Source organism: Plectropomus leopardus, chromosome 8 (assembly GCF_026936395.1).
Source record: "Plectropomus leopardus strain MGB_pleo_1.0 chromosome 8, ASM2693639v1, whole genome shotgun sequence".
NCBI lineage: Eukaryota > Metazoa > Chordata > Actinopteri > Perciformes > Serranidae > Plectropomus > Plectropomus leopardus.
The window spans coordinates 10,260,978-10,274,529 of record NC_142183.1 but is presented as its reverse complement, the minus strand read 5'-3'; the positions used below and the strand labels follow the sequence as shown (position 1 = coordinate 10,274,529).

Sequence of the window (13,552 nt, the reverse complement as noted above, 5' to 3'; positions counted from 1 at the left end):
TTATTCTGCTGTATAAACGGAGAAAGAAAAAGCAGGAGCTGCAGATAAGAGATCTGTTTGGGGAGGATGTGGTTCTGAATACAGAAGATACTGTTCAAATAAAACGGTTTTAGACTCTCTCAGGGCTGCCGAGTTTCGTTTGGATCAAAAAAAAGTGAATACATGTTTTTTTCTTTGCTGTAACTCTGATTACAGCCGAATTTGACAAGTTTGCAAAATGTAACACTCCTTTTTCAGCTGAAATGTTTAATATTGAATATACTTTGTCTTTGTGTGTCTTTGTGTTTTTGTCTCTTCCTTCAGAGCGAACCCACTCTAAACCCATTCTGACCGGCACTCATCCTGTCAACACCACCGTGGATTACGGAGGAACCACGTCTTTCCAGTGTAAAGTCCGCAGTGACGTCAAGCCGGTTATTCAGTGGCTTAAAAGAGTCGAACCTGGAGACGAGAACAAATTTAACTCCACCATTGAGGTGGGCACTGCTACAAGTTAACGCAGTTCTCTGAAGCACATTGACTGAACTTATCAATAACCGTTGATTTTGTTCAAAGGTTGGAGACCACCGCTTTGTGGTGCTGCCCACGGGGGAGGTTTGGTCTCGTCCTGACGGATCTTACCTCAACAAGCTGCTGATCACCAGAGCCAAGGAGGAGGACGCCGGCATGTACATCTGCCTGGGAGCCAACACGATGGGCTACAGCTTCAGGAGCGCCTACCTGACTGTGCTACCAGGTCAGAACAACACCGCACCGCTTTTTTCTTCAAGTGAGGAAATATTCGCAGTTCGCATTCATTCATAAACATTTTTTTAAACGCTTGAAGAGCCAATCATCACTGAAGCACATGTCTTGGGAAAGAGACAATAAAAGCAAATTGAATGGTGGAAGTTGTCACATGGACATTTAAGACGTGATGATTGATTCACGACATAATTAAATCATTTTTTCAATAGCTGCTGACTGTTTATCTTTATAGGAAAATTAGGGGAAATGTAAGTGAATTAATTTAATTGTTGAAGCATTTTTTCCAAGTGTTGTTTTTTGTTTTTTACTTTATTTTTATTCTTTCTTTTTTTTTAGTTTTTCTAATTTTCAGGGAATTTCTTGGAGTTTTTCTAATTTCTGGCAAATTTTTGGGTCATTTCTTCCTCCGTTACTCATTGCCTCCCCACATTTTTGAGAGAAATCAAGCAAATTTTTGAAGCTTTCAAAGGGTTAAACATCTAGACAGATGGTGTCATATTTTCTATTGACATTCATTTCTTCATGTCTCGCTCCTTTGCAGATCTGAAGCCCCAAAACAACGCTGTCCCCACAGCGACGTCCCCGAGCCTCCCCTGGCCCGTCATCATCGGAATACCAGCAGGCGTCGCCTTTATCTTAGGCACCGCCCTCCTCTGGTTCTGTCAATCAAAACGCACCTGCTCCTCTTCTTCATCCTCCTCTGCTCTTCCCGCCGCTCAGCGTCTACCTGCCGCCAACCGTGACCGAGCCTGCCCGGCGCTGCCTCCTCAGCCAGCCAGCGGAGATAAAGATTGCCTTTCATACGAGGACTACATCGCTCACCAGCAGCTGCTCCTCGCTCAGGGCGGCACTGGATTGGCTCCTAAGGTCTACCCGAAGATCTACACGGATATACACACGCACACGCATTCACACGTGGACGGGAAAGTGCATCAGCACCAGCACATTCACTACCAGTGTTAGCACGCTTTTGGCGTTGAACATATCGCCGTGCACGCATCCACAAAGGTCCATACTCGCTGCTGACGTACAGAGCAAAGAACAAGAGACCACGCAACTCTTCCTCATTCTGCTGCAGACACGTTATCGTGCAAACAGACTTATTCAAGACACAAACAATGAAGAATGTAAAGAAAGATACTTATTTTTAGCCAATTCAGTGAAATCTATAACAGAAAAACCCAAAACATGTTTTATTCAAAGCTTTTTTTTATATGGAGTCTTTTCTGCAGATTTTTAAATCTCTATTTTTTTGCTCATTTGAAGCAACAATGAACTCAAAACTCAACAGTTTCTCTGTTCTTTTACTTTGGACACAACCTCAACCTCCTCAGAAAAAATAGCTCGCCTGCGCTACGAGGCTCCGACTGCAGCTTCTCATGTATATAGTGGAATATATGGCATTTAGCACGCTACTTCATCCTGGGTAATCTCTTAAGAATAATATAGCATGTATGTATTGTAATAGCATTTCAGAGTGTATCTCTAACTGAGCCATAAAACACACAAATCAAGGCAAACTCATGATGTATCCACACCCTCTGCAAGGATCTCTGCCGCTCTGATGTCCAGCTGCTATCTGGGGACTCTGGTAAAGAGCTAACGTCAAAGTCAGACGGCGTGAATCTCTCTTAGTGGATTTCAGCAGCAGCTTTAGTGTGATTTCTGCTACAAACAAGGATCCTCCAGATCATTAGATCTGTCCCAACCACGATAAGTACATCTACTGACAGTTTCTGCCTCTTAACTTCCTGGAGCAAAAGTGCCACTTCCTCTGTGCCTTCTCAGCTGTGTTTGATGCTTGCTGACTTAAAACGAGAGCAAGGAAGGATATCAGTTGTCCTCATGTCATACGTTCAGCCTCTTCAGCCCCCGGTGCAAAGGGATCATCAACAACGCCTCGGTGTAAAACGGTGCCTTCTAACAATTGTTTCCAGATTTCGTGGATCGCTGTCGGATCAGTGGATACGTCGCAGAGTCTCGTTAATCTGTGATGAGATTTAGAGGGCTCAAAAGAGAGGAACTTCATCTTTAACTCAAAGTCCTCGACTCTTCTTCCTAAAGCGCCTCGTAATGTGACCTCAAGTATGACGGAGCAGGGTTTGCATGCGCTCTGATCTCCACGTGGTTTGTTACAAAGCATATCCTGTATTGTTTTTATCTGAGGAAGAAATGTTTTGGATAAAGTGCGGCCGTCTTCTCACCTGCAGAGCTCTCTGTCACCACGATCGGGAAAATGCAAGATGTCGCAGTACAAATCTAAAATGCAGGGATGCATCACAAACATTTAGAGCCAGAAAGTTGTTACAGCAGCATCCACTGCCAAGCTACAAGTACATCAACTTATTCTGATTCTGTACTGTGGCAATGATTTATAATGATCACATAAATTCAAAGAAATGTCTGGGGTATTTGATTCTGAATGTTTTGATTCACTCGTCTGCAGATTTACGGCTAATTTTATAAACGGCCTTAAGAATGTTTTAAATGATGAGATGAGACACGCGTGTTTGAAATGAATTTACAGGAGCAATTGAAGCATTTTTTTGCTATTTCATTACAAGTCAGTCTCATGTTAAAGCCATTTAAAAACCCAACACGCAACATTTATTTTCACGGGTGTTTTCTCTCCTTTTGGCTGATTGTTAATATTTCCCTCACTCCTGTGTAGTTTTGCTGCTTCGTTAAGGTGTGGACAGCCGAAATATTTACTATTCTCATTAATACATGACTACATTTACATGCACAGTAATATTTCATTATTATTCTGAATATGAAACTATTTTGAAGCTGGTACAGATCATGTAAAGAGCATATTCTGTTAAAATATTCTGAATAAGGCCTTTTTCCAAATGTAGCATATTTTGATTATGTGGGATATGCCAATATTATTCAGGTTTTAGGAGTAATCTTTGGACATGAATACATTCAAAATATGTTTTGTTTGGTTTTTCTTATACTGCAGTTTGCCTGTTTACAGTCAAATCAACTGGCCAAAAGTTTGCAATGCACGTGTAGAGATGCATGCTCGGAAGAAAAGCCCACATTTCTGGTCAGATGCAGAAACACACTTCCTTTAAAACATCGTGGATATGAGCAGGTTTTTGGATATATGTTAGTATCGCTGCTCTGACCTGGTTGAAGGAATGAAAAAGGGAGGTTGTATTTGTGATGAATGCCTTGTTAGGGCTCAACGTCCCGTTACACAATAGTTTGCATGATCTCTAACAAAGTAGTGCCACATGCATGATGTTACGTACTTAACATAAAGTTAGGTTCAATTTAGAAAAAAAACATGGTGATGATGTACCTTAAAATAACTCAAAATTCACTTGGTTTCACATCGTTTTGAACATCAGTGTCCGGGTGGACCGTCCGGTGCTGTTTCACCCGTCTACCCACCTGCCTCCTCACAAAGAGTTTCACTCTTTTTGCTACGTACTTGTCTGCTCATGTCAGCGCATTGATCACGTGACTGCAGCATTTCTCATTACGCGGGTTATACACGAATTCCTGGCTCATGATTATAAAGGTTATAAAGTGTTGCATTACTTTTTGTTAGGCTCTTCGATCGGACGATGCACAGCTGCATGTAAACAGAAATATAAATGAAATATTCATTTTCATCAGTCATTTAAACACCTCAATAGGAACTTTGTCTTTTTTAGAAATAACGTCAAAACCTGTAATATATTGTGCATGTAAATGTAGTCGGTGTATTTGGTAAACTTGTGTATTCCCGGCATCGCTCCTCCTGACATGATCCTGAGCAGAAGTCCAATCAGCCAGATTAACTGGAAACACCTGTGCGGAGCTCAGAGCCTTTCGTTCGTACACGGAGGTCACCAGCAGCTGTGGTGAGTAAAGCAGTTAGTCCGCCATATAACTGATCCCAGAATAAGCTGTTTTCAAAGCCAGTGTAAGCTCAAGTTGGCGAGAGTGGATTCAAAATTCAGATCAGATTTGTTAGGTGATGATGTTGTTTGTGATTATAAAACCCCCATGAAGCCACTGCATCAGGAGAAAGATATCCGGGTATCTAAATCCCAATGATCAAAGTGAAAAAAAGGTTTTCAAGTGTATAAAAATGCTTTTTTAGTAGCACAAATATCCAAAATCTAAAGGTTACTTGCATAAAGCCGACGTACTGATCCCACCTTCTCTTGTTACTGGGTTTGTTCGTGTGTTTGAATGACTGTTAGTTGTTCTTTTACTCTCATTGTATCTCTGCATCTTTGCTTTCACTGCTCTGATAAGTTTTTGGAAGTTTCCTCACACCACACTATGATAAAATCACCTAAAATTACCCAAACCTCACTGGGAACCAGCCTCAACAACCCTCCTCAGTCCAGCTACGACAGACTTTCTCTCTCTCAGGTGTCCACCTCGTTGTTCCTGCGTGCTCATGAATCTGACCACTATATAAAAACTGTAAACGGATATGCTGAGATAAGATTTAGGTTTCAGCTGTTTTACATTACAGCTCTCTGTGAAAGGCGCGCTCTCGCCGTGTGTTTGGTTGAAACAGCGGGGTGACTCTGTCCAGAGATGTTCAAACAAAGACAAATGCAAATGTGAAATATGGAAGAAGTTGTAGGACTTGTCATGTAGTCGATCACACAAGTGAGCGTTTCTCTCTGCAGACCTCCTTCAGGACGAAATACAACAGTGAGAACTTTACTGCCGCGCGTTCAAACGACCATGTGACAGGAAGTGATATATTGAAATCACCTGGTATCTTTAGTTTCACATGTGGTCGTTCATCAGCGTGTTTGTGCACATTAATCTTTAAACTCAAGTAAAAACAAATATAAACATAAAGATACTTTATATGTGCCCTTTTTATAGTGCTCATTGTTAGACATCTTTGTCCTAAAAAGCTTTGAAACCTGCCAAATTTATGCTTGTTCCCGTTCATTTTAAATCCCTTTAACCTGTGAAGTGCTTTGTGTTATTTTACCTCCTGAATAATTAGACTTTGTGCAGATAAAATGTGCCACACCTGTAAAAATGCAAAAAGACCAATTTCACTGATTGAATTTAACATAATGTTCATCTGATACCTTCAACAGAAACAGTCTGTGAACTTGTCGTCCGTCGTTTTTAATCTTCCAGCAGAGTGCCCTCTGTCCTTTACCATGTTACATTTCAAATATATCTAAAATTAAGACAGACAAGACACTGCAAACGATAAACATTTATCAAAACGATTTTTTTCACTAGAAACAACTTTAACTAAATCTTTGTTTTTCTTTTTTTTTAAAGAAATTAAATTATGCAAAGTCAGCATCATAGATTTAAAGGTCTAGTGTTTAAAATAAATTGGCAGAAATTGAATTTAATATAATAACTATGTTTTCTTTAATGTATAATCACCTGAAAATAAGAATCGTGTTTTTGTTAACTCAAGGAGTCCATGTTGCACTGCCGTGTTTCTTCAGTAGCACTGGCTCTGCTTTTTATCATGTAAAACTGCTTTATTCTGTATTTTTACAGGTTTAAAACACTAACTTTGTTGAGGTAGAGACCCCTGTGGGTAATTTGGCTCCCAGTAAAAATTTGAACATGTAGATCTTAAGATTTCAGAAAAAAAAAAAGCGCACTTTAACAGGTGCTGAGCCGGCAGCCTGTCACCAATTAGCTGGACAGTATCAAAAAAAATACTGATTTATCACACGAAACAGCTTTATTTAGTGTTTTTGCTGGTTTTAGTCACGTGGTCCATTCGATTAAGCGAGGAGGAGACCTCTGTGGAAAATTCAGCACAGTAAAAATCTGAACGATGAACACGTTTCGGCTGGTTGCATCTGCACTCCTCACCACTAGATGTCACTATATCTCCCTTAAATCTCACACACTGCTTCTTTAACATATTTTTAAAAAGACAAATGAAAATTAGAAGATGGAAAAAAACAGCATTTTTTCAGCTTTCTTGAAATATTGCATACGTAGCTCTTCCTGTGACGTTTTTGTTTCCTCCCATCTTCTCTGCTTTGAAACATCTGTTGACAAAGTCACCCTGAACAGCTGGAGCGTCTTTCATTTTAAAGTGGAAAAAGTTTCCAAACAGTAAAATTTTCCCCAATCAGCACTCTGTTTTCTGTGTTACCTTTCACATGTTAAACCCATTTACGTTTTATTGTGTCAAAGCTAAAGGACTGCCAGTAGACAGACTGTGTGCGTGTGCACCAACGTGACTTTAGCGTTAAAAAACAACAGTAAGTGTTAGATAATTTAGTGAGTTTAATGCTTCGGACCATACAGTAGCTCTAGCAACACATTGGCCTGATTAACATTGTCTCAAGATTCAAAAAGAAAGTGTTTCTAATTTATTTTAAACATGTTTTATTTTCATATAATTGGGCATTATACTGCATGAGTGGATTTTGTGTTATAGTAGAAATGTAAGCTATGTAGCAAATACCATGTCCATGTCATTGTAAGATACCGTATTTATACGCGCTGATGGAATATACGAAATTTTATCGATAATCTTTGTATCGACAATCTTGTACAGTCTATTGTCATTTAGGTTAAAATTTAGTTTTCTCCCATTGTAATCATTTATTGGTGCCATTAAAAAAAAGTTAAATCGATGTTTTTATGGGTCTTTGTTCCAAAAGATTGGATTGATCTGTAAGACGAGATATTTATCTCTACGAGTATCTGTCCCTCGGTTTTCTGTCTCCGTGTTACATCACAGACAGAGATTCCAGTACAATACCTCCCAGTGCCACGGGACTGTCTTTAAAATGTCCTCTAAATAGCTGCAGCCCTTCGATTGTGAGAGCTGCAGCCGGCGTTTTGTCTGTCAACGTGTCCGTCTGGAGAGATGATGGATGGACAAGCGGTGCGTGCAGACGGAGGGTGTGAAGGCCCAGCGTCCCTCTCTCTGTGTCTCTGTCTCTGACTCATCTAAGGGAGGAAGATGATGAAAGAAAGGACGGGGCACTGCAGCGGGGTGGAGGCGGCAGCAGGGCAGGACGTGGGAACAGAAAGAGACGATAATAGACAACTTAACAGCATTCTGCGTATTTGTATTTTTGCTGCTGGACGGTGAATCTTCATCAGACAATCATGAAGCTGAATATCTGTGGGTGGCGCTTTTGAATTGGTCTGTCGAGCATTTGTGGCTGTCACAGTGAAGGCGCCCGTCATCCTTAAGCGTCCTTGGGTCCCATGAAAGGCGCTGTATAAATCCAAGCTAATATTATTATATTTATTATCCTAACATTTGATTTGGCTTTGAAAAAGATTTTAAAGCAGTTTTGATGCTTAGGGACTGTTTGGTGCATTTTTACACGTTTTTCTTCTTTTCAATTTTTTGATCATTTCTGCTGCATGTGGCATGAATTTTGGGATGATTGTGTGTTTTTGTTTAATCTTTGAATTTCCAGCTCAGCTTCTACGTTAAGTCTACAATACACTAAACCAAAAATGTTACATTCATACTGTTAAGTGAGGAAAATACCGATATCAAACATCAATATGCAAAAACTGTTTCCTGACTTTTTGGACTCTCAGGCTGAAGATTAAACCAGAGAAAGGAGAATTAGTTTGAGGAAAGAAACACTGAAGTAATGCAGAGAAGCAAAATCTCTCACAGGAATCTGCGGTTTTGAAACTGTTGCAAGTTCAACAGTTACTCACGAGTGCCGTGACCTAACCGAGGGATTTACAAATCCTGGATCTGTTGGGTTTCTGCGCATCTGGTAAATTTCACTTGACAAAAGAACCAGGGGAAACAGTGATATGTGAGATTTAAAGCTTCGACAGACATATTACACGCTACATTTTTGTAAAAGTCAGATAAGAGCAGGAAGAAACTGTCCCGGTAATAGATACTGTAAAAGGAAAATATGTAGCTTTCCAAAGTTTTTCATCCTTGACATTCAGCCCTCATTCTTCTCTTATCTCTGAGATTATAGCCTCTTCCCGCCTTTTAATGTTCCTCCCGTGAACTTGATTGACTTGAAGAGTTGTGAGGGAGGACAGACGGAGGAGGAGGAGAAGATGAAGAGGAGCGGGGAGGATGACACAGAGCGGAGCTGCTGACAGATGTGTTGAGCTCACCACTGCTCCGCTCTGACGAGAGGAGATGAGAAAATGGAGAGGAGGTCAGCGCGGAGTTTGGAAGTGTCGAATGAGACGGGAAAGAAACGTGCAGAGCAGGAAGGGAGGAGAGAACGTCACAGAGTCAAATACTTTTTGTCCCATCTGGATCCTGAAGACAACAGAGGACAGTGAGCAACGTGGAGAGAGACAGAGAGGAGCGTGACGTGCAGCTGAAGTCCCCGTCAAAGCCACACTGCAGTTATGTGCTCTGCAACTACTGAAGGCACGCCAAAAAATACAGCCTTTCTAAAAAACAGCTCATACGTATTAAATAAGACAAAAGCCGTTAAAGGAAAAAGCAACACGCTGACAGTGAATGAGTTTGTTTGCTCTGGTTAGGTCATCTGCGGTTCTTTGGTGGTGCAAAACAAAATTACAAAACAATTATTGGCTGTTTTTTAAGGATTCGTGTATGTAGCTGATGTTATAAATTGATGTGAATCCATCACAGATACCCTCAAACTAAGGATGTAGGTTCTTTTTTAACATTTTAGGGGACAAATATTAAACCTTGTGCACCCTTTAATAAAACTTCCTGTGGTGTCAATCGAGGACAAAAATGTCCACACCAACAAACTGTCTTTATATTATTATTATGATTATTATTATTATTATTATTAATATTATTATGATTATTCCACTTTCACTGACTAATAACTTTTAACCAAAGTCAGTCGTAATTATAACTGACACAAAAAAATAAATTGTAAATAATAAAAAAAATGTAAATAGTAATAGTAATAGTAAAAAATAATAAATGCCAAGTAGAATTTTCTTTTTTTTCACACTTTGGGGCTTATGAATGTTAGCAGTTTACACTGATTTAGGTGCATTTTCTTGTGTGTGTGTGTGTGTGTGTGTGTGTGTGTGTGTGTGTGTGTGTGTGTGTGTGGTGTCAGATTAAAGAAAACAAACAAAAAAACTCCCTCTAAGAATAAATATTATAAATAACTATATAAGAAATATTACTTATTAATATTAATTTCCACTTTTACCAACTTAAATCTTTTAACCAATATCAGTCCTGATCATAACTACCCAATATTCATTCATTTTTAGAATTTTAACCCTTTAAGTGCCAGTTGTCTTTTGTTTTTTTGTTTTGTCTTTTTTTCTTCTTCCACTATGTTTTTGAGAAAAACACTAAAAATACATTAATTTCCATTTACTGAATGCACGGTGGAATTTTTTTAATTTGCTCAGTGATGATTTTGATGCATTTTTACTTTTTGTGCAGTGGCGGGTTTTAGAAATGTTCCCACACGTTTTTATACAGTAAAAATCCGAGGAAAAATCTTTGTCAGTGTTTTACTTTTGTGAATGTGACCTCTGACCTTTGAGAGCTTGTGGTTTTGGAGGCCTTTGTGCTTCAGTGTGTTCGACTGTGTGGCCGACTGAGCAGAACGGTGTGAATTCACTGAACACATTCCTGAGCTGCTGAGATGAAGGATGAATCCTTTGTTTGGTTGAAGTCGCTGTTTTGGTTTGTTTTGGGTTTTTTTGTTTTGTTTTTTGTCACGAAACTTCAGTCAAAATTACTTGTTCCATGTAGCTTTTTTTAACAGTTGTGTCCTTGTTGTTTGACTCTGCTTTTTAGTGATGGAGTATTGCTGAGAGACACTATTCAAATACTTAAACTTGAATTATCTGAAATATTTTGATGTTTATGTCGTTGTCTTACAGAGATTTCACGGGGACACAAGAGACAAGTACCACTCAGTATTTAAAACAGTATTTAGTGTATTTAATACAAATTTAACAGAATACTTTTATTAAAACATTTTCACCTTAAAATGACACAGTAAGGACACAAATGTGTGCATAAAAATTCACAAAAAATCAAGAAATGAAGTGTTTGATGCTCAGTGTTTCACTCTCGAACGCTTCCTCCAGATTACAATGTTGTCACTGTACGTTTCTGCAAAACACATTTACGTTACGATTTCATGTGTCATATGTAGTGGATGTGTTGAAACTTTACCTTTCCTGATGAGTCAATTTTCAGTTTTATGCTGTGACAACATTGTCATTAACCCTTTGAAACCTCAATATCAAAATTCTTGTGCTGCGTTCAGACGCCTTTCACAAATATTCAAACCTTTGAACTCCAAATAAATTGTTGCGATCTCCTTAACAAACACGGAAAAATAAGCAATGAGCAACTTGGCAAGAGATGTTTAAAAGTTATGAGAAAATGTCCAACTATTTACTTATAGTTATGATAATTCTATATCTTAAATTATTATTATTATGATAATTTAACCAGTTTTTTTAGGGCATTTCCTTTTTTTTTAAATTTCCATTATTTGTTGTTTGTTTGGGGCTGTTTGGTTTAGGTTTTGATCATTTTCACTTTTTTTATGTATTTATTTTTTTTACTTTAACTAAATTTCTTGCTTACTTTTAGGTAATTTCTTCTGAAGCTGCTTATCTTTTTTCCATGTTTTTGAAAGAAATCAAGCTAATTTGACCAGGTTTTAAAGTGTTAATGTGTGGTTAGGTTTGGGCACAAAAACACTTGGTTAGGATAAAGAAAAAAATTACCTGGTTTGGTCGTTAAAAACCTATCTGTAAATGTCCCAACCTCCTGCATCCACTGCAGCCATGGTTTGCATAAATGTACAACTGCAACATTTTGTTCTGTCGATTGAACCGTTTTCTGCTGAGCTGATTCGAGTCAGTGAACAGACTTTTATCAGGATTTATTTTTTTAATTAGTAACTAATCAAATTACAGATGAAGGTTCGCTCTTCTCTTTTACAGCCCTGTTTCTTTTGACCAATAAGATAGCTGCTTTTTTATTAAATCTCATCCACTGCCAGAGCAAATGTTTCGTCCTTGAGGTCTTGTGGGAGCTTTTGCTCGTGCTCGGAGGGTCCTGGTGTGCGGTTGGCTGGTTAAAAGGGTGTGAACCCATGGAGGAGATTCCTGGGCGCATGAGTCAACAGCAGCTGTGGTTGGTGATGAAGAGAAGCTGTCCAAAGAGCTTTTTCACCCGCAACTGCCTTTTCACTGTGAAAGGACAGCTCAGGTGAAAGGAGTCAGTGACCATGAAGGGCTCACACACCTGAGGAAAAACACACACACACACGTCGAAACCAGAAAGATACCTACACACACACTCACCTGGAAAAAGACTGACAGTGCATGCAGCGTGTGCACACAGCTACACATGGAAGTTTGCACACAAAAGCGCAGATGCATGCATCACACTTGCACGCAGACGGGAACAACGCAGACACCTGGCTGGCACTGAAGCGGCGTTCTGTTTGCATACCTCTCCCTCTCTGCACTCATCCTCCACACAGCCACAAAGCCGCCATTAAACCTAGGAAAACAAAAACACACAAAAAGAGGCTAAAAGGGGGCAACAGGCGGCTTCCATCCTTCCTCCACCCATCCCTCCCTTCCACCCTTCCTCCCTTTTCTCCGTTTCTCTGTACCAAATGTTTACCTTCCCCCCGTGAAAAGAGAGGGATGTGGACAGACGGGGTGAGAAAAGAAAGAAATCTGGCAGAGGGGAAGGGAGCCAAGGCCTTTAAAGTCTGCCACAGAGCCGTGACAAAAGCCTCCTAATCTCGGTGTTGTCTTTCGGCCCCTTTTTCTCCCCGCACATCCTGCCAAGTGTGTGTGTGAGTGTGTGTAAGTGTGTGTGTGTGTGTGTGTGTGCAAGACAGAAAAAGCAAGGAAGAAAGTCAATGTGTGTTATGCAAGCAGTAGTGTATGTGTGTGTATTTGTTTGAGAACGTAGTAAAAAAGGCAAGTTGGTGTGTGAAAGAGATTGTGTGTGATAAGGAAGTTTTGTGTGTGTGTGTGTGTGTGTGTGTGTGTGTGTGTGACAGGAAAGGAATCTTTCCACAGCCGTGCTGACATCACTCAAGCATGCAAGGGACAGTTGGAGGAGGCCGGGCCCCTTCAAAGGCAACAGCCTGCCTGCCTTCACATGTGGGATGGCTGTGCATGTGTTTGTGTGTGTGTGTGTGTGTGTGTGTGTATTGATGCGAGTTGTCCAGGTTGCCCATCCTCACCTGTTCCTCTTTGACTCATAAACCGCCCCTATTCAACTCTCTTCCGCTAAAATGTAACAAAACTGGCTGCCCTGTTTGTCCAACAATCCCTCGATGTCATCCTTTTCACCTTCTTCAAAAGCCGCAGATGTGAATAGACGTGCGTGCACGTGTATGTGTGTGTAAGCGTGCGTGCATGCGAGTGTGTGTGTTTGTGTGTGTTCCTTCCTCATCCTGTAGATCCCTATCAGAGGCAGCTGTGGTCCAAAGGCCTGCACACACAGCAGAGGAATGCACACTGGAGGTAAGGTGATGCATTAAAGGCTGAGACAGACTACAGTGCCACCTACAGGCCGATCACCGTGATGTCAAATCAGAGCAGCGTCCAATCACTCAGCTGCCTATTTTTCTATAGATTTCTCTCTGCCATCTGCAGAAGGACTGGTGTGTTTGTATGAAACCAAATATCACCTGAGGCTCACAGGCCGACAATAAGACAGTGAGCCCCCGGACAAAGATATGCAAAAGGCCCGACCGCCTCTCCTACCAGTGAGGAGGGCACACACAGTTTGCTGTGGTTTTACGTCTTTAAGTCGTTATCAATCTTTTTGTGGTTTTGTGTTTCCTTGTAGTCATATTGTTACATTTTGTAATTATTTTATGTCTGTTTGTTGTCATTTTAT

At 40.2% G+C, this 13,552-nt stretch overlaps 1 protein-coding gene and 1 long non-coding RNA gene across 6 annotated transcripts in view; one reads left to right on the top strand and one right to left on the bottom strand.

Annotated features, from left to right (window-relative positions):
* Positions 1-7,343, top strand: part of fgfrl1a (fibroblast growth factor receptor like 1a) — a 96,558-nt gene extending 89,215 nt beyond the window's left edge. For 4 of the 5 annotated variants that reach the window (XM_088080854.1, XM_088080856.1, XM_088080853.1 and 1 more), the window contains 3 exons: positions 304-476; positions 556-769; positions 1,289-7,343. In XM_088080854.1, the coding sequence (XP_087936980.1) occupies positions 304-476; positions 556-769; positions 1,289-1,710 (809 nt within the window). In that variant the 3' untranslated portion in view covers positions 1,711-7,343. The remainder of the gene's footprint in view (positions 1-303; positions 477-555; positions 770-1,288) is intronic. The other variant, XM_088080857.1, reaches the window with a different exon arrangement.
* Positions 7,344-11,532: 4,189 nt separating this feature from the next.
* Positions 11,533-13,181, bottom strand: LOC121947695 (uncharacterized). The gene is made up of 3 exons (XR_006106101.2): positions 12,891-13,181; positions 11,989-12,190; positions 11,533-11,874 (listed from the first exon to the last, which is right to left on the bottom strand). It is a non-coding gene; the product is annotated as an uncharacterized LOC121947695 (long non-coding RNA).
* Between the last annotated feature and the right edge of the window lie 371 nt (positions 13,182-13,552).